The sequence below is a fragment of the Branchiostoma floridae genome, chromosome 3 (assembly GCF_000003815.2).
Source record: "Branchiostoma floridae strain S238N-H82 chromosome 3, Bfl_VNyyK, whole genome shotgun sequence".
Lineage (NCBI taxonomy): Eukaryota > Metazoa > Chordata > Leptocardii > Amphioxiformes > Branchiostomatidae > Branchiostoma > Branchiostoma floridae.
The window spans coordinates 23,333,348-23,355,756 of NC_049981.1; the positions used below are offsets into that span (position 1 = coordinate 23,333,348).

Sequence of the window (22,409 nt, forward strand, 5' to 3'; positions counted from 1 at the left end):
TCTTCATGTAATTCAGCGTTGTGTAGTCGAATTGAATGTATCCTGATAGACTCAACGTTTCCTGACTTGCACATTTTTGGAGTGGGTTTTCTCGTATATGATGCATGTTAGCCAACAAAGTCCTTCGTGCTGTTCAAAGTCCTTCATGTTTAGGTACATGTGATGATGAAAGATATTACTTGTAAAATTGAGTGTTTAAATTCAACTTATGAATTGGTTTCAATTCAGGGCTATCACCTCAGCGACAGCCTTGCTGTGATGGAGCCCCCCAAATTGCCCTCAAACCCCTCAGTCGAAGTATCGAACCCCTCTGAAACAATAACGTCTAATGACGTCACCCGTCAATCACAAATGAACCACGCCCAAAAGAAAATCTGGAGCCGCCCGGAAGTGACGTCAGAGATGGATCCCTTCTTTTTAACCCCATTGGAGAAAAACGCGGATGTTGATCGCCAAGGGAAGAAGCAGCGCACCACGAGAAAACTATTCAGCTGCAGGTGGAGTTGAATGTTCATTCTTTCATTTAAGGAATACAGTTTCAATCACTGACGCTTATTATAAAGTTTATTGCAAAATCTTACCGGTGGGCTAATTACAAGTGACAAAAAATGACAGGCAAACAATGGGAAACATCATAATAAGCGACTACTCAAGTCTAAAGGCTAACTCTAAAATGTAACTGGGTTTGACTTTTTTATGAGACAATAGAATACGAAGGATCCCAAATTTTCTGTAATGTGTGGGTTTTGCGATGTTAACAGGAATGTAGTCTTCTTTTTGTCTGTAAACGTGGAGTGATTGCTATACGATGGAATTTGGTGACCTCTTTAAAGAGCTTTTCTTCCTTGATCATAGAAGGCACAGGTCGAAATAAAATGTGTTTCATTTTCTACCATACACAACAGACAGTATTTACAAGTTCTTCCTGTATAATTACTACATGTACAGGTTCATGATTCTTCCCTTCATATAAAGTGCCGTCAGCAAAGTCACCGTTTTTAACATATCATGATACGCATGATGTGTTAACTAACACTGTTTATTGCAATTCCAGATTTCTTTAATTGACCTGTAACGTACAATTTTGGTATCAAGTTTGTTCGTTGTTTTTGTCAGTATGTAACAACTGCACTTTAGGCAAAGATTGTTGCCACTTGCCGTAGATATACTGTGGATAGTAATTTATGTAGACAACCTCATGATAATGCAGTTTCAAGCTACATAGAAACTTTCAAGTCGGTACCGGTATACCATTTGATATCAAACCGTCATTGTAGGATAACGCTAATCTCCAAGCAGACGTGTCAGCTACAGTTGGATGAAAAAAAGACAAGAATTTAGCCAAATAGGGACAAATAATTTGCCATGGGATTTCAGTCAGTATTTTGCAGTCTATCACTTCTATATGCCAATTAACTCCTACTAGGCTTTTCCTAACATGGCCAAAGTCCCATATTACTATTCGACCAGGCGGGAGTCTGATAGAAACGCCCCTAAAAAGAAAACGCCAAGACACGAGCACGGATGTGAAACCGTCGAAAACGAGCTCGAGGAGAAATCTCCAAGTAAGCCTTGCCACTAACTGATCTCATATGCCGTTACATTTGTAGGTTCTGTGGTTACGTGACCAACAGGAAAGGTAACAGAGACACACACCTTCGGACACACAGCGGGGAAAGGCCGTACAAGTGCCGTTTCTGTAACTACGCTGCCGCCTACCGGAGTTCGGTGGTAGTGCATGAACGGCGACACACCGGTGAAAGACCGTACAGGTAAAATGTCAGCCTCCACCAGGCCTTCCTACAGGTGTGCGGGGATTGTAGAATTCTGAAAAATACGGGAAATTGGCGAGGGGAGTCAGTCCAGTGCTGTTGCGCGACTGGTCAACTCCTCTGGTAGCAAAACTCTCCCGGCAAATTATTCTCCCCATAGTAGCCAGCGCAGTCCGTCGGGTAGAGACTATGAGTAAAATGTTTTGAATGTCTTTAACCTCCGGATTCCCGACAAAAACTTGTATGCTTAACAAGTTGCAAAGAAACGATCTCTTATACTGTGCCAATGATACATCTTATCACTTTTCTCTAGGTGCCCTGCCTGCACGTACTCAGCTCTGCAGAAGACTTCGCTGAACCAGCACATGTTGAAGCACCACCCTTCACACTGGCACCGCCTCATGGCCAAGACTGGCCGTGCTGACCGTCAGACAACGCCATGGTTGGTGGACCCCTATCGATCAAATGAAAAATTTGTCGCTCGGGGGTTCATAGAATAAACTAAAAGACTTGATTACAAACTTAAAGATTATCTTAAAAATGCAATGGTTGTCAATATATTTCCAGCTCTAGAGCTAGGACGAGTTTTGTTATGCGCGAATCCTGCCATTTGATGGTCAATAGTCTTTTACAAGTCGTAGTATTTCTATTGTAGCACTTTACTTTTCCCCTTGTTGTATGTATATAATATAATTGTAACCCTTGTCCATATGTACGGTGCGTACAGGTTTTAACACAAATGTACAAACAAAAACTTACTTTCTTTTGACAGGTGCGAAACGATGCAGCCCACCACAGATGCGGACAGCATGGCTTCAGCATATACCGAGGTTGGCCGCATGGGGGCGTTCGTGTCCGAGGAACCTGATGAGGTGAATCAGAGGAAAGACGAAACCAGCACAGAGACTACTAAAGATGAAAATGATTCAATAGCTATTAAGGATGGTGATTGTTCGCTAAATAGCTCGCTTGATTTCTCAAAGAAAGAGGGACAAGTGCCACTCCGTCCATCAGTTATTCGGAAGGTTGAAGACAGTGGGTTGAAGGTCGGGACCCCCACACAGGGACAGGGGTGTGTGGTTCTTACCATTCCGTCCGTCCGGTCAAGACTTTTCAGTCATTCTTCTTACAATACCACATCTGATCACCGACATCACCTTAAACAGAATCAAGTCCATATCGAAAACTGTTCCTCTGAAAAAGTCATCAGAATAAATGATGTGGAGAGGCCATTTCAGAGTTCCCATTCTGCAAGTGCAGACGTGCAGAAGATGACCGGCCCGACAGGGGGCGCTACTAGAACGGAGGCCACAAGGTCATCGTCGGGCCCAGGTCAACAACAGCTCGACATCTTTGACTCTTCAACAAATGAAAACAATGTTTATCCGCGTATTAAGATGAGAGAGCAGAATGTCCCAAATGGGTTTAAAACACGAACCACCGACGCTCTACGGCTAGAGGACGCACCGATAACATCCCCTGCAAATATAGCAACAGGTGATATCGCTCCGACGTATGACACTGTCACTACTGAGGTCACAAAGATGAGGAACGAACCCGAAGCGTTGTTCAACCCAAATCTTTATGAACAAAGGTTGAACGAAGGTCATCACCATATTTCACAAGGGTTTCATGGTTGTTACTACTGCGGTATTATCTTCACAGACAAGATTATGCACGACATCCATGCCAGCTACCACGGACATCAGGACCCTTTCCGCTGCAATATGTGTGGGTTACTATGTCCGGACAGATATGCTTTCTATCTGCATTTGCACAAAATAATCCATCGTTAACGTTAACGCCTGATGCCACGTTAGTTCATATCTCAGTCTACCTTAATAACTATAGTCATCTAGTCTACATGTATACTTGTTGTCAGTCTACTGGTCAATCTTGACCCATAGCCTACTCTGCAGTACTACTGCTCATTGCCTTGAGAAAAGTGGCTAAAACGAATAGTAGTTGTCTACCGTAGTGTATGTGTCCTGTACATTGTCACCTTCTGATAGGCTACTTTATGCAACTTTCATTCAATTCATATTTGTGAAACTAGAAGACATATACGTTGCACAAACTTGTCAAAGACGCTAGGCAGTACCGATGAAGAACTTCCAATGGACGAGGTTGTAAGTGGGATGTAGAGTTGCACTTGATTTTCCCCAATATCAACAAACACTGTTATATATTACTCTTCCCAAACCTGCCCAGCCAAGCACACAGTGGCGTCGCCAAAAACAACAACAAACGATACAGCAATTGCAGTCCAACACCATTTCGAGAGGCTAACAAATTCTAAAAGGCATACAACCGTTACTTTGTGTATTAGGTAAAAAGGGGCACAATAACAGCATTAGATTACATCAATGAAATTTAAAGACAACTATAAACACTTGTACAGAAATCTTAACCAATCGACCTAGTTTTACATTCATGGCGGTGTAGAATTTCGTGCTTTGCTATACAAAGTTCCCCTATTAGGGACACAAGAGTGTTGTCAACATCCATGCATGGTCTGCTTCCTTTCTTGTTTATAAAGCAATGGAACAAACAAACAAAAAAGCTGTGTAAATACGACACTGTGATTTGGATATTATCACTGTAAACGTTCTTACTCGTTGCAATCAATATATACCATTTAACGTCTGCGAATGTTATGACTGCAGTTATAATGTCTTTATTCACCACAAAAAACTTTAAGCTTTCCACTCCACAGACTTGTACTATAGGATATACTCAGATCAGGACTGACTACGTGTAGTCGTAGATACAGTTGTCGTACGTGACCTCACGTCCAGAATCCAGTGCACTTTGGGCAGTCCATCATTTTCTCGTTATGCCCACTTGACTCTGACAGGAAACACGGTGGGCATTGTACCGTCTGAACAATTTGTAACCACAAGACATGAACAGCACTGTCGCAAAATTACTTCTTGGGACTTATTCGTTTAACAATTTATAGCGAAAACTGATCCATGTATGAAATATTCAAACAACATTTCATGATTAAAGATACGAAACACTCAGTGACCCTGGATTCATCACTGATGAAGTGTCCTTGCTGCAGACTATCAGAGTGTATTCTAGAGTTGTCATATTTTATCCCTGAACAGTATGTTTGTACAAAACTAATGCACTGCTTTAGACTGTTGTGGAAATACAAGTACTGTGGTTGAATGAGTTGCACTCCCCAAAGTGCCCCTGGTTTAAACACCTTGGTAACCGTGTATCAACTAATCCGTCGCTAAGGGCCCCCTCCCACCTGTGTTTACCTGCCGAACAAATAGGTGTTCTTCACCCGAGCACTGTCTCAACGCACACAGGGCTCTGATTGGTCCAGTGGGTCACGTGACTGCCGGAAAAACTCGTTCTGCAAACATGGCCCTTTACTGAAGCATTGATCCACGGCTTATCTCAATACAAGGTGGGTTTCCTGCGCGCCGAGACAAGAAGGAATCGTCAGGCCGATACAACCGTTCTCTGGCTTTTTCATCCGGCTGGAGAGCGAGCATGTTTATTACCGTGAGATTTGGAGGTAAGTGGTTGGTGTACGTCTATTCCACCTGTATATTTGGGCGCGCTAAATGGCCCATTGGGTACGGTATAATCACTAAGACAACAAACGTGTGTAAGTGCCTGTCGAAAACTGCACCTTGCTACGCAGTATCAGATAAAATGGCCGGTTGCGCCAAACGTTACAAAAATAAAACGACAGAGAGAGAGAGAATTAAATCAAATCCGCTTGTGAGGTTTTTACCTTGTGAGTGACTTAAAGCATTGTGACGGTCAGGTCAGGATCGGGGCACATTATTCAGTCATTTGTAACCGTGGCGAAGTTAATGAAACGTGCGATTCACGCAGCCGCCAGTGTTTACCTTTTGGATATGGACCCATTGTTTGGGGGTGAAAGTACGGGAATAACACACCTGTTACACGGCCCACAGTCATATGAGAGCCACCTAGAGTTGTTAGACCTGTCGAGCACTAACATTGACCCCCTGGTGTTTCATTCAGGTATGACCGTGGCTAAGATGTACACTAGGTAAGGTTTCAATACGAGTGGGCGCTGAGAAATTGTCGTATCTTTCCTCTCGTTTTAATGTTCTTAACCCGATTGCAGCAGTTTTTGTAACCATATCTTTTTTTAAATTTTGATTGCTACAAGAGGTTCTGTTTTTCCAAACGATATTTTTTGTGTGTAGCTTCTCACACATAATGGAATATGAAACTGTCCACATCTTCTCTACCGATTCGTAAAACGTAACAGTATTTCAACAGGACAGACTTCATATGAATGCAAGGAAGGCAAAACTTTGGCCAAAACGGACTCGAACAAACAATGTCTTTGTGTGATATATATATTTTTACTGCATGCCAAAAAATGAATTGAAACAAATTTCGTAATGATTTTTTTTCGTTTTCAAACGTTCTGCCCCTTACGGCCTGTATAAGAAAATTGGTTGTTTCTATAAAGCTTTTGAGAATGGCAACATGTTTTAATTAAGGCGCATTAATTGACGTTTGTTTTACATGATGCAATGTATTGCATATTTCTTTAGACCGACAAGAGGCAATTTTCAACCCCAACTGTAAGACGAGACTCCTTCTGGACAGCATCAAGAGAAGATGTAACTGTCACAAGGACAGTAAGTAACAATCTTCGGTCTCTTGTATGGGGCGGGCTAGCCTGGGTTCCATCCGGGTAGCAGTCCGCTCCTATTTTGTTCGCTTCTGGAACAGTAGAGAAGTGACTGTATAGTGTATAATAAATGTCAGAGCGAGAAGCGACTATATGTATTTTATGATAACCGGTGCCCAGGCTCGAGGAGGGCGGTATGCCATATAAATCGGGTATCACTGAAGCTGCAGCGCGTTGACGACCTCGCTACGTCCAGCGATTTGAGAGAGCATTCTACGAATTTCATCGATAGAAAGCGATTTTTTTCACCAAATAGCGGTTACTCAAGCAACTGGATATCATTTTGGAAATTATACCTACTTTCTATATAATGTTCCTTTTATTACCTGGATGGCTAACCTTCATCGACGTTTCCATTTTAGCCTACATAATAAATCTACCTGTCCGATTACTACAGTACACCAGTTGTGATGGTCGGGTTTTTCTCACCGCTTCATGTCGTGATTCTTACAGTTGACGTGGACTTGTCTGACGAACTTGGTAACGTCAAAAACCTTCAACAAGGACTTCACAAGTATGCAAATGAGCTTCTGGAGGAGAGAGAGAAGCTAGTTTTGCTGAGGGTTGAAAGTAAGTGCTGGTTTTATTTTATTTTATTTCTATCTTTATTTCTTTCTATCTATTTCTGTATTTTGTTTTAGAATCACGTAACCCATAACACATAAAGAAAATGTAATTAGTTTTAAGACATTATAACGTGATCTATACATAGAGTTGTTTATTGGTTGTTGTTTCAACAACGTCTAAATACATGTACATCTAAGGTCACAACGAATCGCAAATCTGGCCTCGCAACTTTGCCGTTTAGTGGAAGCTAAGGGCTATAAAGATCGACTTACGGACCACATGAGAGAGATATGACTTTCATTTGAAGAGAGTAATTAGTTGTGTTTTTTCTAATAACGGTCCCATTGTTGGGATACATTACCAAAATACACCAACGCCGTTTTCTTGTTTCTTCAGAAACAGAAGGAGCAGAACAGCCAAACTATACCCCACTTCTCAACGACAGAGAGTCGATAGACTCCAGATTCCTCGGTAAGGCGCTATTTACCAATTGCTCTGTTCCTAGACTTATCCCTTTGTCGTTAGTTCGGTGCGACGAGCATAGCTCTCTTGTATTTGCAAGTTAAGGTGCACTCTCACTGCACTTGTGTGAAGCGTGTGTCACAGCGGGATTCGTTCACTGCGTCATTGTTTTGTTATTTTCTCCATTTTTTTAAAAATTTAGATAGTGCGTAATACGTAAGAGTATGACTTAGAAGACGACACAATCATAGAGTATAAACTAGAGTTCAACGAACCCATCTCTTCGCCAAATAATCATGCCTTTATTTAAGACTTTAAGGTCTTATTGTTCCTCACAAACACACAAACATTACCAAAACCAGACTGTGACCTGACAGATGACCTGGTAGCATCCCTGGTCAATCAGAATTTCATGCTTGTCAATTTAGACTTTGTCCCCAGTGTAAGGGCGTCCTCCAGCAAACCATCTGTATAACAGCTGTGTCCATAGATATAGGTCAAAATGAGATATATAGAGCACAGTTTATTTCTGTTAATAAGTTTTGCTGCAGTACCTTAGGAAGCCGCTAGGGGGCCCACTATCATAATTTATCTTCGTTTTCCTGACCCCTACCCACCTACCAAATATCATCAGGATTTTTTCAAGGCTTCTCGAGTTATGCATTCCACAAACAAAAGGACGCACACACTCGGCCTGCTACCGTCCTAACGGAAAATGCTACGTCAACTATTTTCGAACACAGCCTTCCTTTCCGCAGCCGCTACTTAAATACTAAATATCATGAAAATCCATACACAGCTTCTTGAGTTATATGCTGTTGGCATGGATTTATGAACTTTCCTCATTAATTATGCAAATAAGCTACTAATTTGCATAATTAGTATTACATTGTATAAGTCATCACTCATTCTATCTACATACCGAAAATCCTGATGATCTGTTTACACGTTCTCAAGTTATCCTCGTCCAAAGTTTGAACGGAAATCGGTGCATGCAGTTCCCAAAAAGCCGCTAGGGGGTCCAAACTCACAGCACTTACTCTCTGTTTCAAGGGCTATCTACCACTCATAAATCATGACCACAGCATGTCCAGAACACGAAGTGCCAAAATTAAAAGTTTTGCTGCAGTACCTTAGGCAGCCACTAGGGTGCCCATTATCGAACTTGACCTTCGTTTTCCTAACCCCAATCCACCTAACAAATATAATCAGGATCCATTCAAGGGTTCTCGAGTTATCTTGCTTACAGACAAACGCACTTACATACAAATCCCGCTACAGCACCATAGGTAAGAGCCAGGTAAACCATTTTCGCACTTGACCTTCCTCTCCAAAACCGCTACACACCTACCAAGTTTCGTGAAAATCGCCCAGCTAGATTTTGACTTATGCTGCCAAAAACAAACCGCAAAAAACATACCAAGCTCGCTGCAGTACCGTAGGAAACGCCAGGTAAACCGTTTTCAAACTTGGCATTCCTTTCGACAACTGCTACACACCTACCAAAAATCACAAAGTTCCATCCACAATTTCTCGAGTTATATGCTGTTGACCTACATACAGACCCAAGTCAAGCAATCTCATACTCTTCTTGGCGAAGAGAATAAGTAAGACAATTCGTTCTTTATCTCTGAAATTAGTAAAGTATCTTTCGAACCCCGCAGTGACGCAAGTGCACATTTAGATGAGATAAGCTCATAGACGAATACAGCTGGGAGCGTTTCAAATGAACATTATTTACACTCTTCATCATCAGCACGGTTGTCCAGCCGAGGAGACTCGTCCAGACCGGAAACGGGCCGAGGCCACCGGAAGTCGGGCGGACGAAAACGTTCGGATGCTCCCAAGTCCAGACTTCGCGCCACCACACCCACCGGGCGGAACAGCAAGTCAAGACAGGGGAGCAAGCATTGAGGGGGGATTCATGACTTACTTTTAAAGAGATGTCAAGAAAACAGTAGTAGGTTATAACGTATAGCCTCCTTCACCGGTGTCTCTGGGGGGCCTTGGCGTAAGGGCCCCTTCAAGCTTCTCGGTATATATTCCTTTATGGGTACCCCCCCCCCCCCCCCCCAAAGAAAACTTACGCCAAGGCCCCCAGAGACGCCGGTGAAGGAAACAATCAGAGAACGGTTCTAAGAAAAAGAAAAAAATGGAAATAGTAAAGAAGGCTCCGTCCCTGAGGCGTCACAAAAATTGAGCACAGTGCCACAAGAACACTATTTTACAGTGACTCATTAAAAAAAGGCCAAGATAGAAAGCGCTTACTAGCATCTACCAGGTAAGAGTTGCAATATTTAAATGGAGTCAATCCTATACTTTCTTTGCATTACATGTATTAAAAAAAAATGAATTATTCAACATTTTGGTTGTAGTATTATACACTGCTATATCAAAAGTATGCAATATTACTGCACAATGTTGATTAAAATTATCTAACTAGTACATGTCTACTGTTACAGTCATTATATAGTAATATGTGATATATATATAGCAAGGCCGTCAGGCTTTATGCTTTCACCCTGGTTTAATAAAGAATAAACAAACAAACAAACATGGTACACAAGAATCAGCCAACAGGGTCTTTTTCTACAAATTTTATTACTTCTACATCTAGCCTCAACTGCTGTGCTGTGCCCAATGGATCCATAACGAGCTTTCCATAAATCCTGCGTTCACAGCTTAATTAACGTGAAACACGGGTAAAAGCCAACTATCGTACCATACTATCACCCGTGCACATCTTATACATAGATATATTCGTCTATAACGCCTTTTGAAAAACACCCAAGAATATCATCGTTTTGACTTAACTTATGAAGATGTTACTTATAATGGACAGTTTCTTCTGGTATCACAATCCCTTGTGTCTTAAGTGTATATTGTGAACAAAGTATTCTTGACAATGTTTACAAAGTTGTATACATAGTTTATATACAAGCTCATGAATTGTTTCTACACATCCTTTTAGACTTAACAATGCACTAGCATGCAAGGTGCCCTTAAAATGTCTGTCTCCCCTAATAAAGTCAATGTACAATTAGATACCATATGAACAATTACGAAAACAATTTCACATGTGGTCCCACAAATATATATGCAATAGTGCCTACAAATGCAGCAAAAAAATTACTGTATTGTTTTGCAAAAATCGTAACACAAGGATTCTATACTGTTCTTACAGGACTGCAAAACTCGCTTAACTCTAACATACATACACAAACAAAGCACTTTCTACAACTGCACTATTGACCCAATATACACCCCAATCACCAACAGGTAGTGTTTTGACTGTCGGAGCATGACACTGACTTCCCAACGTTGTTTTTCTTTCATGTTGTTAGCATGACTGTTGACCCACATCTACAAGTCTGACACAAAAAGACTGAAATATTTACAAACATCCATCCTTGGCACATGGATCAAAGCACAGGTTCTTGGCAAACATGTACAGATGTGCAAAGTCTCTCAAAGATGTGCAACGGCTATAAAAAATTGGGCTCTGTTTTATGTAAGAAATATGACAACTATTTAGGCTTGCTTTTCTTTCAATGAAACTGAGCTAACTGGGGTAAACATGCCAGAAATAAAACTGTAACAAAAAAATACAGGCTCTCCAGAAACAATGCTTTGACTATATTCCATGTGCCAAACATTCCAAGATAAAGTTTATTCTATTTGTACACTTCTGGGCAATGAATAGTAGATACATAATGGTAAACTGTCCTACAAAAGCCACATATATATATCATACATGTATGTCAATCATTCTGTATTTTATTGGACAGTAATACATGTATTTGTGCTACAAAAGTGCAACAAAAATACCCACTTGGATCAGTGTCACTTGAAACTACTGTTTCCACATACTGCACTGATCTTTTACTGAAGTTCAGACCAGTACTGCTAGGGGCACTGCTATGTACATGGACTACCACTTAAAGTTACAGGTAAGTACTGAACATTGTCTTCACTGTAGCAAGGTTGTTGTCGCAGCTTCCCTTAAGATATTTCCATCTGATGCACCTTAAATAAAATTGCTCTTAAATTCTGTCTGTTCCTCTGGTACTTCTCACTCATTCTTGTAACACCAAGACTATCGCTTGTCAGCATTTCATCCAACCTCTTACCCTCCCATCCACTCAACAAGATGGACCCTACATATAATCTAAACCATTGTCCTTCAAGCACCTCTACATTGCCACAACTTTAAGGTCACATATACATGAAGCAAGCGATCAATAAAGGCTCTGCCCCTGAGGCATTGCCAAAAACAATAATTACGAGATTAATCAAATTCCTGACCATCTTTGAAACACAACAGCGTGTAAAATGTGTAAGAAATACCATTTACATGTGTTAAACATCCCTTAGGAGACTGACAGCAGCATCTATTGTGTATCTGCTTATCACATATAATTGTGAACATGGTCCAATATAAGAAGCTGTGTACATGACCACAATAAGCAGCAAATGAAATGGCTGGAATTGTAATTCTGGTCACTATGTTCAAAACATCGAAGTTGGGTCATCATCAAAAGATAACATCTCTGTACAGTCACATCCAAATGGTCTTAAGTAATACCTTAAAGAGAGGATAAGTTCTTCATGGTGTGGACTTTTTCTTCGGCATGTCCTCTTGCAGAGGTTGTTGATCACAGTCTTACACTTAGTCTATCTTTACATTGGTATAGATCTTTCGAACAAATGCACTTGTACCTGCATACCCTAGTGTTCCTGCAAAAAAGGGGTAATGCAATATCTTAGTTATAACATGTTGGTAATGCTTTTAAAAATCATTCTTGCTCCATATTTGAGAGTTACTGCTTTGGAAATTCTCATGTTCGATCGGAATGTTGGACTAAACAAATTGATTAGCAGTGGAATCCAAATATCTTGAAGAATAAATGCATTGCAGAAGTAAATTAAGAGTACCTTAGGAACATTTTTAGATGTAAGAAGATACTTACCACACATAAATCCAAGAGCTATACTGAACAGGGCCATGTAACCAAAGTAGAAAGCAGTCTGGAAGAGCCCATACATCCTGCAGGGAGGGGCAGAAGATACCATTTATCACAGTACAAGGCAATTTTCTAACAGAATACTAGTATTGCTTGTAACAGATTTGTGAATATTCTTCCAAACTCTAATGATACTTTCAGTAAAATACTGCAGACTTACTTGGTTTTGAAGAAGAAGTAGTAGAAGGAGTACATGTACACATATGCAGCAGTGGAGGATGCAGCCAAGAAACTGGTCCATTGCCTGAAACATTCAAAAACTCAATGAGCAACTTACCTACAAATAGAACAACATTCAATGGTTTGTATAAAACCCAATGTAAACTTGTATGCTGTCTAATAGCTCTTGGTACAGTGATAGAAAAAGTAGATACCTTTTTTATCTATGTGGGTTTGCTTTTGCCCTACAGTTTCTGCATGTTCTGTCAGAGAGAGATAAGTCTACCATCTTCATTCTGCAAATCTATCTTAAACAAGATGCAACTATTCTAACTTTACTCTGCTTATAACCCCATTTTCAGATTACACAATTGAAACACCATGTCCAACAGTCCACGATACCATGCCACAATACTCCAATACTCCATAACACCTAAATTCAAACTGTAAATTTTCTTATGAAGTCAGTTTATTTTGCAGTAGGCAGAAATGGGAAATTTTTGCTATGATTTAAAAATCGTGGTTGAAACACTTTTATACCAGTAGTACAGTAGACAAGGGAGACATATTTGCAGTGTCATGAGAGGTCACTGGGGAAATAAAACCGCCACAAACGTTTTATAAGTTACAGTAGCTACTCAGGGCAACCTGAGAAGAAAACCCACCATCTGTAGTCCTCTGCGTTGAGCAGGAAGTAGGTACAGACGATGGTGACACAGATGGTGACGATGGCCAGGATGATGAGCACCAGGAGCATGAAGCCGTACACGTAGTAAATCTTGTATGCCCAGAAGGACGTGAAGATGAAATACCTGCATGGACAACACAACAAGGCTGTCAGTTGACAGGATCACTGTCTTGATAAATTACCAATCATATGAAGAATATTGAATTCTTGTTGATGGTCAATTTATAGCCTGATATCTGTTCTATTGTAGCTTCAACTCACTCCGCCGCTGATTGGCTCAAAGTCAAGTTTGATCTATGTTACACTGTTTCTGCTAAATATTTGATTCCCCAAATGAAGTGGGATCAATTGAAAGCATCTCTAGAACTGCAGGTGACATCATGGCTAGTCTGAGAGAGAACATGTATACAGGCATGACTCACATCTCTATGAAGATGGATCCAAAGGGTAGCACTCCTCCCAGAGGCACAATGACAGCCGGCTCCATGAACCTAAACATGGCATGGTTACGTCAATGAATGGTTACATGGCATGGTTAGCTGTAGCACATCACAAAACAAGTCACAAAGCAATCTTTCAGGGAATCTATTATATCAGGCACACTGTTGTCTTCTATGCCAGTACAATGTACTAAAATACATGTAGTAGTATGATGTACTGACAAAAATGCCCTTAAAAGCAGGAAAAAGAACCCTAAAGTAACACGTAGGCAACAACATCTCGTGCAGACACTCGTCGAAAATGTGAGTCAGAAAAAATTCTTTCACTGGTCCTGAATCAGACTTGTATATATTTCACCTCATTTTGTTTTATGTTATCTGTTTTGAAGATTCACATAACATTTGTAACAACTTGCAATTGTGCAATATATGTGTACATGTACCACTATATAGATTAACCATTGTTATACTCTTTCCTACCATTTCTTTTCTGGGATGGGTCGGGGCACAGCGTTGACCCTGCAGGGGTAGTTGGGCTGTCCGGACAGGTTCCGCCCCAGGACGGTCCCCACCAGGGTCAGGGGCAGGATCACAAACAGACAGATGCACGTAACGGCAACCTGGGGGAGGGGGGCGAGGTGTGGTGTTAAAACTACAGCTCTCACATATTCAAGATCTTATCGGATTCACAAAGTAGGTTTTGTTTTAGGAGCCATTCCACTGTCTCAGTCTGTCTGTGTGTTTGTACACGGCATAACTCAAGAAGCTTTGGATTGATCATAATAACATTTGGTATGTGGGTAAAAAAATGAAGGTCAAGATTAATAATGAGCCTCTTAGAATATTTCTAAGGTACTGCAACAGAACTTCTTTATTTATTCACTTATTTGCATTTAAATTACAGAGGAAGGTATGTTGAAACAGATGTTACTTGTCAAAGGTCACCTTTTAAAGGCCACCGTACCAATACTTCTGGTTTTGACATTGATTTTGGTTTGGACATGCTCTGGTCATAATTCTTAAACGATAGAAAGCCCTTGACTCTCTGTGTGAATCATTGAGAAGCGCATTCTTTAGGTTTTTTTTCAAAAGTATGTACAAGAGACGGTGCTGCGATTTATCGTTCGTCTGCCCTTACCATGGTGCCAAACGGGATTGCACGCGAGGCGTGGTAGTAGATGGCGATGAAGTTGATAAAGAAGGCCGTGCCACACACCAGGCATGGCAGCAGGAAAGCACTCAGCACCATCTGCTTGATCCACACACGGCCTGGAAACAAAGCAAAGTCAAACTGATTTCTTTTTACTGGTTCAAATAAAGGACATATAACATAGCTGCGGCAAAAGTACTTTTAATAATTTTACTTTTTAATATTATTAATTTTACCATGGAGCACTTTTAGTGAATTCCTTATAATTTTTAACCTTCGCAATGCTGCAAAACTCTGTAGGTCAAACATATCTCGTGCCTTATAACTACCTAAAGGAAAGGAGATTAAGTCATTGACTTTTTTCACTTTAAACAATATGAACTTGAACTGTATCATGTCTTGTATCATAACTATGCAATGACTAAGTGTCTAAGAATACATTTCCTATAAATTGAAGGAATTATTGACAAAGCTTATATTCTGGTAGATAATCACACACACAAACATATAGACTGAGTGGTTAAAGGAATTAGAATAAACCGTGACAGCATGAAGACTGACTTACCTCCCATCCTGGCATACAGGCCCCCACCACTGTACCCATTGACTGGTGCTGTTGCAGCATACACAAAGATAGCTGTGCTCAGGAGGGATCCTCGTCTGTACAGGGAGCAACAGGCATTCAGGGACTTAATGATGAGAACATGTTAACTACTTCTATCACTATAGTATCAGTTCTAGGTTTGTACCAAAAAAGTGTTTACAAAAGTATGTGGATAATTAAAAAAAAGAATTTACAAAAGTATGTGGATAGTTATGTGTATAGTCAAAATTAATATTACCCTCTTAGCATACCCTTTTTCAAATATGGCTAGGAATGACAGATGTGGCTAGGAATGCCAATAAAAGGCTATGAAAATGACACTGAGGATTAAATATGGCTATGAAAGCAAAAATGCCAATGAAGGTCAAATGTGGTTATGAAGATAATAATGGAGCCAAATAAGGCTAAGATGGCCAAATATGGCTATGGGGATGTTTACTCACTCTGTGTACAGCTCTCCAAATATGGCGATGAAGATGACACTGAAAGCCACCACAGAGATGTGGTAGCCTGTGCCAATCAGAGCAGAGAACAGCATGCAGTTGTAGGCTGGCCTGAAGACGTCCCCGTGGACCTGTTTCCAGCCGTACTCATCTCCAAGGTCCCTCTCCTGCCAGACACAGCACATACTCATTACAGCTGGCAATGGAAAACTCTCAAGGGGTATTCTAAGGTCCTTAGACTGACTAACCATTACAAATAGGTTGCTGTACTACTACGTTGGTGGCACTGTGATTAGGGTTGTTGCTGTAAAATCTAAAGGATGTGGTCAATTCCCTAGCAGTTTCCAATGTTGTGCCTTGAGAAAGGCATTTCAGTTACGCCTATAGCCTCACTCAACTAAAAATGGACACCTAGCTTTGGTAAGGGACAACCACTCAGATGATACGTAATGCTGGAAATTCGTGTTTGAGGAAAGTCACTCCTCAAGCAAGAAGAAGCTGAACCCACCACAATTATTCCTTATAATAGGGGTCCATCCTGGTGTGGGTGAATCAAACTCTACAGACTGGTCTTGTACCTACTTGCTGAACTAGTGTGTTATGTCTTGACGTCGTTTACCAGTCAAAGGAAACAAACAAATACATGGGAAAGACGTAAACCTGCAGCAGAGGACCAAATATGTTTAATAGGTTAGAATGTGAAGTTACCATATCGTCCAGTTCGTCGTCCTTGCTGTAGCGTGCGTAGTCCTTACGCAGCGTGCGCATCAGGATCATGGAGACCAGCCCCACCAGGAAGATAACCATCATGAACGAGTTAAAGATGGAGAACCAGTGGATCTGTTTAGCAAAACAAAACAAGAAGCTTACAAATGACAACAGCATTAGTCCAACAATTCACCTAACATGGTTAATAACCCATGCTTACAAAGCTACCCCTAAGTCTTTCCCCCCTTTTCTCATTTATTGTAAATCTTTTCATCATAGATCCTAAATTGCATGCAGGCTGATGAAGAGCACTATGAGTAGCACAACCGGCAATCGATATTGTTACCATGACCTTGCCAGGTTAAAAGTCTGCATTTATTGACTTTTCATTAATGTTATGATCATTATAATTTGAATCCCCCAGCTATCATTACCAGTTAGCAGGTAATTGAACAAAGTAATAGCATCTTCAAGTGCTTTACAATCATACAGTTATCCAACATGGCACAGATGACATCAGACAAAAAGCCTGTACATGTAAACACAGTCAATCAATGTTTGATCTGATTGTTGGCTCTTATGTCATATGCGCACATCTTATAGCTAGGATACATAAGACATATTTGACAAAGCAGGTCACGCAAAGAATTGATACTTACCCTATGTTGGAAAAAGTTAGGATCCAGGTACTTGTCAAACCTGTCCTTATAAGGAATGTTGGACTTCTTCCATTTCACCTGTCACAGACAAAAGCACAGTAGCTTCAAATACACATATATCCAAAACAATAATCCAAGCTAGGTCCACATGTGATCTGAATTTTTTTTAAATGATGATGTTCTATACTGTACATTCAAGGCTATTGGTATAGCAAAACAATTAGTTTAAAAAAGTATCAATACTACAGATATAATGTTTTTAAAAGTTTAATGGTAGGAAAAAAATACTACATCTAGTTGCAATTTTAACATTTATTCATATCTATGATGTTAAAAGAATCATGTTAGCCCTTATTGTTATGTTAACTAGGATGTCAAGCTTTATTCTAGATCTACACCTCTATTTTGTACTTTATGTAATAGCTGTTGCATACATTGTACATCGTGCAATTAAGTTCTTCTTCTATTAGACTATGTAAAGAGAGTGACTTACAGAGTATGTGAAGGGGATCTTGGTGTTGGGGATGAGCTTGACCTTGGCCTCACTGGTCAGGTTCACGTCCACAATCTGGTCCACGTTGTAGCCGATGTCCAGCTTCTTGTGTGTCCAGAGGTAGTAGCCATCTCCGTTTTCATCAATCTCCCCAGCAATACCTGTAACACAATGGGTCATTGCAGAGGGTGTTAGACTGTGGTATGCATGCATGTATGTTTATTCTAAGAAACTCCAAGAGCTAAGGAAGCTTGCAGGATGCAGAGCACAGTGGAGAAAGATGAAGAAAGACTGAATGCAGCTACAGGCCTTTTAAAGACTGGAGATACAGAATATGGTGAATGATGATGTTTATTCTGATGACTGGGAAAAAGTGTGTGAAGTGAAAAGATATACACACACATCTAAATGACTTTCGTGCATTTTTGTATGAATCATAAAAACAAAAAGAGCTGTTCTTACCCCAAATAGGAAGGTCATCAATGTACATCTGGTACCAGTAGTGGTTCTTTACTGCATACACAAAGGCATCGTACTTCTGTTTGGTTAGGTCTACCTCACAGTACTTCGTCTGGGGCACATCCACTTTGGGAAAAAAATAAAATCAATATTACTATTATTAGTACTTGATAGATATTGTCACAGTTTACAATTGTACTTCCTACAAACAAGATAATATGTTTGTTGACACTTTTTGGGAAACTAACACATCTATCTAAGACATCTTTTTTTCTTTTCTGGTCAGGTTGTAATTCATTTTTGTAAAAGGGCACAGGTGCGACTGACCTAAAGTAAAAATTCAGGTGCACAAAGATATTTGGATGCACAACATAATATTAAGTAGAATATCATTCAGTAAAACCTGCCAACACAGTTTTGAGCTTTGAAATTTTGGGATGAAGCCAGATTCTATATCTAAATCAAAAACTTGTAATTTTTTCTGACACTCAAATCAAAACGTCCAGAATATGCTGTATGACAGTGCACAATAGTACATATTCTGGATTTTATATGTGCTCCTACACGAATATTTAGATGCATCAAGTATTTTGAGTCCTGTTTGCTAATATCAAAATCTACTTTACCTTTATAATCAATATCCAGCCCACTGAATTGAAGCTCCACCCCCTGTAGGGCCTCTCCTAATGTCTCATGGTAGTGACCAATCGCCTCTTTGGGCCCAGCACAGAAAGGTAAGGAGAAGTACTCATATGTTTCCTGCAATGGGATGTAACAGTCACATTCACAAATTTCTCATACTGTGGTATATTTTCATAGCAACTATTCAGGATACACTCAGTACATTGCTTGTGCTAGTTCCGTGTGGACATAAATACTTCTGAAAGTATGTCATGTAAATTGTAATTTTATCTTTAAACTAAATTTAAGTTTTAGTATTTAGAACTGAATCGTAAAATAATGCAACTTGTAAAATGCATGAGTCTTAGCATTTCTTGAAATATTCATGTCTTGAGAAAGTACCAGATGATACTTGAAGTTCACTGGGCATGAACAGACCAATCAGATGGCTTACTTTAGAAATGAAGTCCTCAGATAAACAAAAGTATACAACAACTTTACCTGTCTGTTGTGGTATGGTCCAACTGTGTTCATCCACAGCACAACCTCTTCCTTGTCCACATACTGGAAATAAAAACAGACTAACATAAAATAAGAGTCCAAACATCTCATAAACACAAAAAGATAGGTTTGACATCTGTCTAAAGGTCACCTCCTGTAAACTTTCATGAACATGACTAGCATATGGAAAACATATATTAAACAGCAAAAACATACACCAAAGAAATACCCCCTCCCATAAATTAGTAACCTCTTCCATTGACCTTATGACCTGGAAGGTCTGTGATAATAAATGACTTGTTCTACCTACCACCTTGGCAAGTCTGACTATACTATAGAGTGACACCATCATCTCACTCACTTCCTACCACTCTGCTGGCAGTGTGTTTAAAGTACAAACAACCAGACACAACAAAACAAAACTTCTATACACAGATCTGGAGGCAATCAAGTTTTTAACTGACCAAAATTTACAAGTAGCATTTGATGAACTCATGTCTAAGAAGGAAACAGTTTACATATGGTGCAAAAGACAATCACATATACATATATACACATATATGTATGTATATATTTGAGATGTTTTTTTTAAAAATAGTTTTATCATATTGGCTCTTCCATCCTGTATCCTGAACAGCTGAACACATGAGGCCACGCCCACATGTCCTTCTGTAGTGTCAACATGTACACAGGTAAGGATGACCTGAACCGGACATGGCACCAGCAAAATGGCAACAGGAGTTCAAATATCAACTATTCAAAAATGTTAGCACATGAACAATTAGGAACTATGTGTAGGATTCTTGGTAGGAACGTCATGGAAATTTAAAAAAAAATTTTGTTTGGCGAAATCTTTTTTTTTAATTTGACACATTTGCAATGCACACTTTAGTTGTGACTTTTCATGTATTTACCGTATGCATCTTTTCTCTGATCTTGTAAGCTTAATCATTGATGAGATAATCTCTTGTATCAGAAAGTTGTTTTACCATGAGAGAGATAAATAAAGACAAAAGGGTTACCAGCATTACATGGTACTAAAAGAGCATGCTATAGTAGCAGCCTGTCATTGGAACATTATATATATTATACATCTTAAGTCTACAAGAATAAAATCGTTGTTTAGGATCTGAAACAAATTGTCTGACATACAATGCCTTTGTTTGACATGGACATGCATGTGTGTAGATAATACCATTTAGTAGATAATTGATGCATCTTTGTATTCCTGAGCTATAATAAATTTTACGTGGGAATCAATTTACAATCTAATTCTAACAATCTTAACATTGAGTGATGTAATATAATTTGTGTGCTTAACTACCGTAATCAAATATCAAATGTCATCTTGAAAATCTATTTTAAATTTTAATTGGTACATCAAATTAGTATACTAGTAACTGTTTATTTTTATCCTGGAAATCTACATTGGTATCTTTCTGAAAATCTAAACTGCCAATCAGCTGGCAGTGGTGTGCCACGTCAAAAGACACAAGTCAGTATTTGAACCACAAATTTGGTAAGGGAGGTGACCACCATTCAAAGTAACATCTCCAATTTAGGCCCCTGCACCCCTTTTAATTTGTACACAAATGGCACTTAAACCATTTCCTTTCTCTACATCATGACTACAATGAACAGAATGTCATGTTTTACTATTGAATTTCTAGAAGAAACAGGTAGTTCAACTGTTCAAGTTCCAATGTTACTACTAGTAGTACCTTATGTAGTTATGAGCATAAATATGTTTTGGACCATATTGTAAATCCTACAAAGCCACTGCAAAATGAGCAAATATATGTCATAGATTGCAAAAAAATGGTACATACGTGCATACACACACACACACGCACGCACGCACACACACTCATTACACATGTACGTTGTGAAAATGTGCTGTCTTGCAAAATTGTGATACACGTAATGGTGGCTTCAACCGCAAACTCAAAGCACTGCAAATACCTCCTCTCCCCTCCTACCATAAAACTTAAGTCCATGTGACATTCAGATTCACAGTACATTGAATGGACAACAAGGCTGATAATTTATGCACCTCAATGTGTCTACCTGTAGTGCTCAATATGTGAATTAGATAAACAAAATTAAACCAAGCCAAAATTAAACAAATAATAAAACCATGAAAACAAATTTGGTTGGTCTCTATCTCACGCCATACACATGTAATTAATGATTTGATTCCAAACTATATTTCCTATATATAAAAGGCATCATTGCTGTATGTGTGGGTTTATATCATATGGTGACCTATGTGGCAAACTATGACATCATATCCTAGACAACTCAGCTGTCTGTACATAATTCAATCCAACCTGAATAAAATGCAATCCACAAACAAATGTATACACGTTAAAGTTAATACAATCAACATGAATAAGGAAAATATAGGTCTAATAATTTCACCTTCAGATTTTTCTGTGGCTTCGTTTTGGTAACAAATTTGGTGGTTTGGACATGTGTTTCAGAACCATACATAATTTTGTCCACAGGAAACAAAAAGAGGGTTATATTTTGCTCAGTGGTGGGAATCCTAAGACCCATAGCAGACAGGACAAATAAAAAATCAGCTAACATCCTAAAATAAAAACGACGGCCATGATGTCTTCTTAATTCTTTCTGAGAACTAATATTATAATTGTGTGTACCACAAAAAATTACATCGTTCAGAAGCAGAGGTTGTTGCTTTGGACCATTTTCTCTTACCGTGTGACTGTGTTCGTCCGCTCTGGCGTAGCTGAACAGATTCAGGAAGAGCAAACTGAGGGAAAATAATGATTTGTTGGTCGTCATAGTGGTAAATTTGCCTCAGTTTTCATCAGTGTCGTGTAGAAGTGGACGTGCGTGGGACACCTGTAGTCGTGCCGCCCTCCCACCTTTTCTGTCTCCTATCCCAGCCACGTCACGTGCAAGACCGCATACATCCCCACAGAATTACCTGTTTC

General features: G+C 39.6%; 3 protein-coding genes across 3 annotated transcripts; 2 read left to right on the forward strand and 1 right to left on the reverse strand.

Moving 5' to 3' along the window:
• Positions 1-351: 351 nt before the first annotated feature.
• LOC118411756 (zinc finger protein Eos-like) lies at positions 352-5,004 on the forward strand. Its single transcript, XM_035814239.1, has 4 exons — positions 352-497; positions 1,611-1,772; positions 2,086-2,214; positions 2,545-5,004. The coding sequence occupies exons 1-4, from the start codon at positions 352-354 to the stop codon at positions 3,566-3,568; spliced, it is 1,461 nt and encodes a 486-aa protein (XP_035670132.1). The 3' UTR covers positions 3,569-5,004.
• A 145-nt stretch (positions 5,005-5,149) lies between these two features.
• Positions 5,150-9,943, forward strand: LOC118412498 (uncharacterized protein CXorf65 homolog). The gene is made up of 5 exons (XM_035815384.1): positions 5,150-5,307; positions 6,332-6,418; positions 6,925-7,041; positions 7,435-7,509; positions 9,257-9,943. Exons 1-5 carry the CDS (start codon positions 5,283-5,285, stop codon positions 9,412-9,414), a joined length of 462 nt encoding a protein of 153 aa, XP_035671277.1. The 5' UTR covers positions 5,150-5,282; the 3' UTR covers positions 9,415-9,943.
• A 139-nt stretch (positions 9,944-10,082) lies between these two features.
• Positions 10,083-22,379, reverse strand: LOC118412497 (transmembrane 9 superfamily member 3-like). The gene is made up of 16 exons (XM_035815383.1): positions 22,171-22,379; positions 19,450-19,512; positions 18,954-19,086; positions 18,331-18,453; positions 17,869-18,029; positions 17,376-17,453; positions 16,717-16,848; positions 16,009-16,175; positions 15,527-15,621; positions 14,950-15,080; positions 14,292-14,431; positions 13,794-13,862; positions 13,349-13,495; positions 12,685-12,768; positions 12,471-12,547; positions 10,083-12,237 (listed from the first exon to the last, which is right to left on the reverse strand). The coding sequence occupies exons 1-16, from the start codon at positions 22,255-22,257 to the stop codon at positions 12,170-12,172; spliced, it is 1,755 nt and encodes a 584-aa protein (XP_035671276.1). The 5' UTR covers positions 22,258-22,379; the 3' UTR covers positions 10,083-12,169.
• Positions 22,380-22,409: the final 30 nt, after the last annotated feature.

Bases quoted from the DNA above. Each gene is read 5' to 3' on its own strand.
- LOC118411756 (XM_035814239.1), top strand. From the start codon at position 352: ATGAACCACGCCCAAAAGAAAATCTGGAGCCGCCCGGAAGTGACGTCA. The intron at 1,773-2,085 runs GTAAAATGTCAG...ACTTTTCTCTAG, and splicing joins ACCGGTGAAAGACCGTACAG to GTGCCCTGCCTGCACGTACT. The intron at 2,215-2,544 runs GTTGGTGGACCC...TTCTTTTGACAG, and splicing joins GACCGTCAGACAACGCCATG to GTGCGAAACGATGCAGCCCA.
- LOC118412498 (XM_035815384.1), top strand. From the start codon at position 5,283: ATGTTTATTACCGTGAGATTTGGAG. The intron at 5,308-6,331 runs GTAAGTGGTTGG...ATATTTCTTTAG, and splicing joins TATTACCGTGAGATTTGGAG to ACCGACAAGAGGCAATTTTC. The intron at 7,510-9,256 runs GTAAGGCGCTAT...CTTCATCATCAG, and splicing joins GATAGACTCCAGATTCCTCG to CACGGTTGTCCAGCCGAGGA.
- LOC118412497 (XM_035815383.1), bottom strand. From the start codon at position 22,257: ATGACGACCAACAAATCATTATTTTCCCTCAGTTTGCTCTTCCTGAAT. The intron at 16,849-17,375 runs GTAAGTATCAAT...TTTGCTAAACAG, and splicing joins CTAACTTTTTCCAACATAGG to ATCCACTGGTTCTCCATCTT. The intron at 13,863-14,291 runs GTAGGAAAGAGT...TGCCATGTTTAG, and splicing joins CCCATCCCAGAAAAGAAATG to GTTCATGGAGCCGGCTGTCA.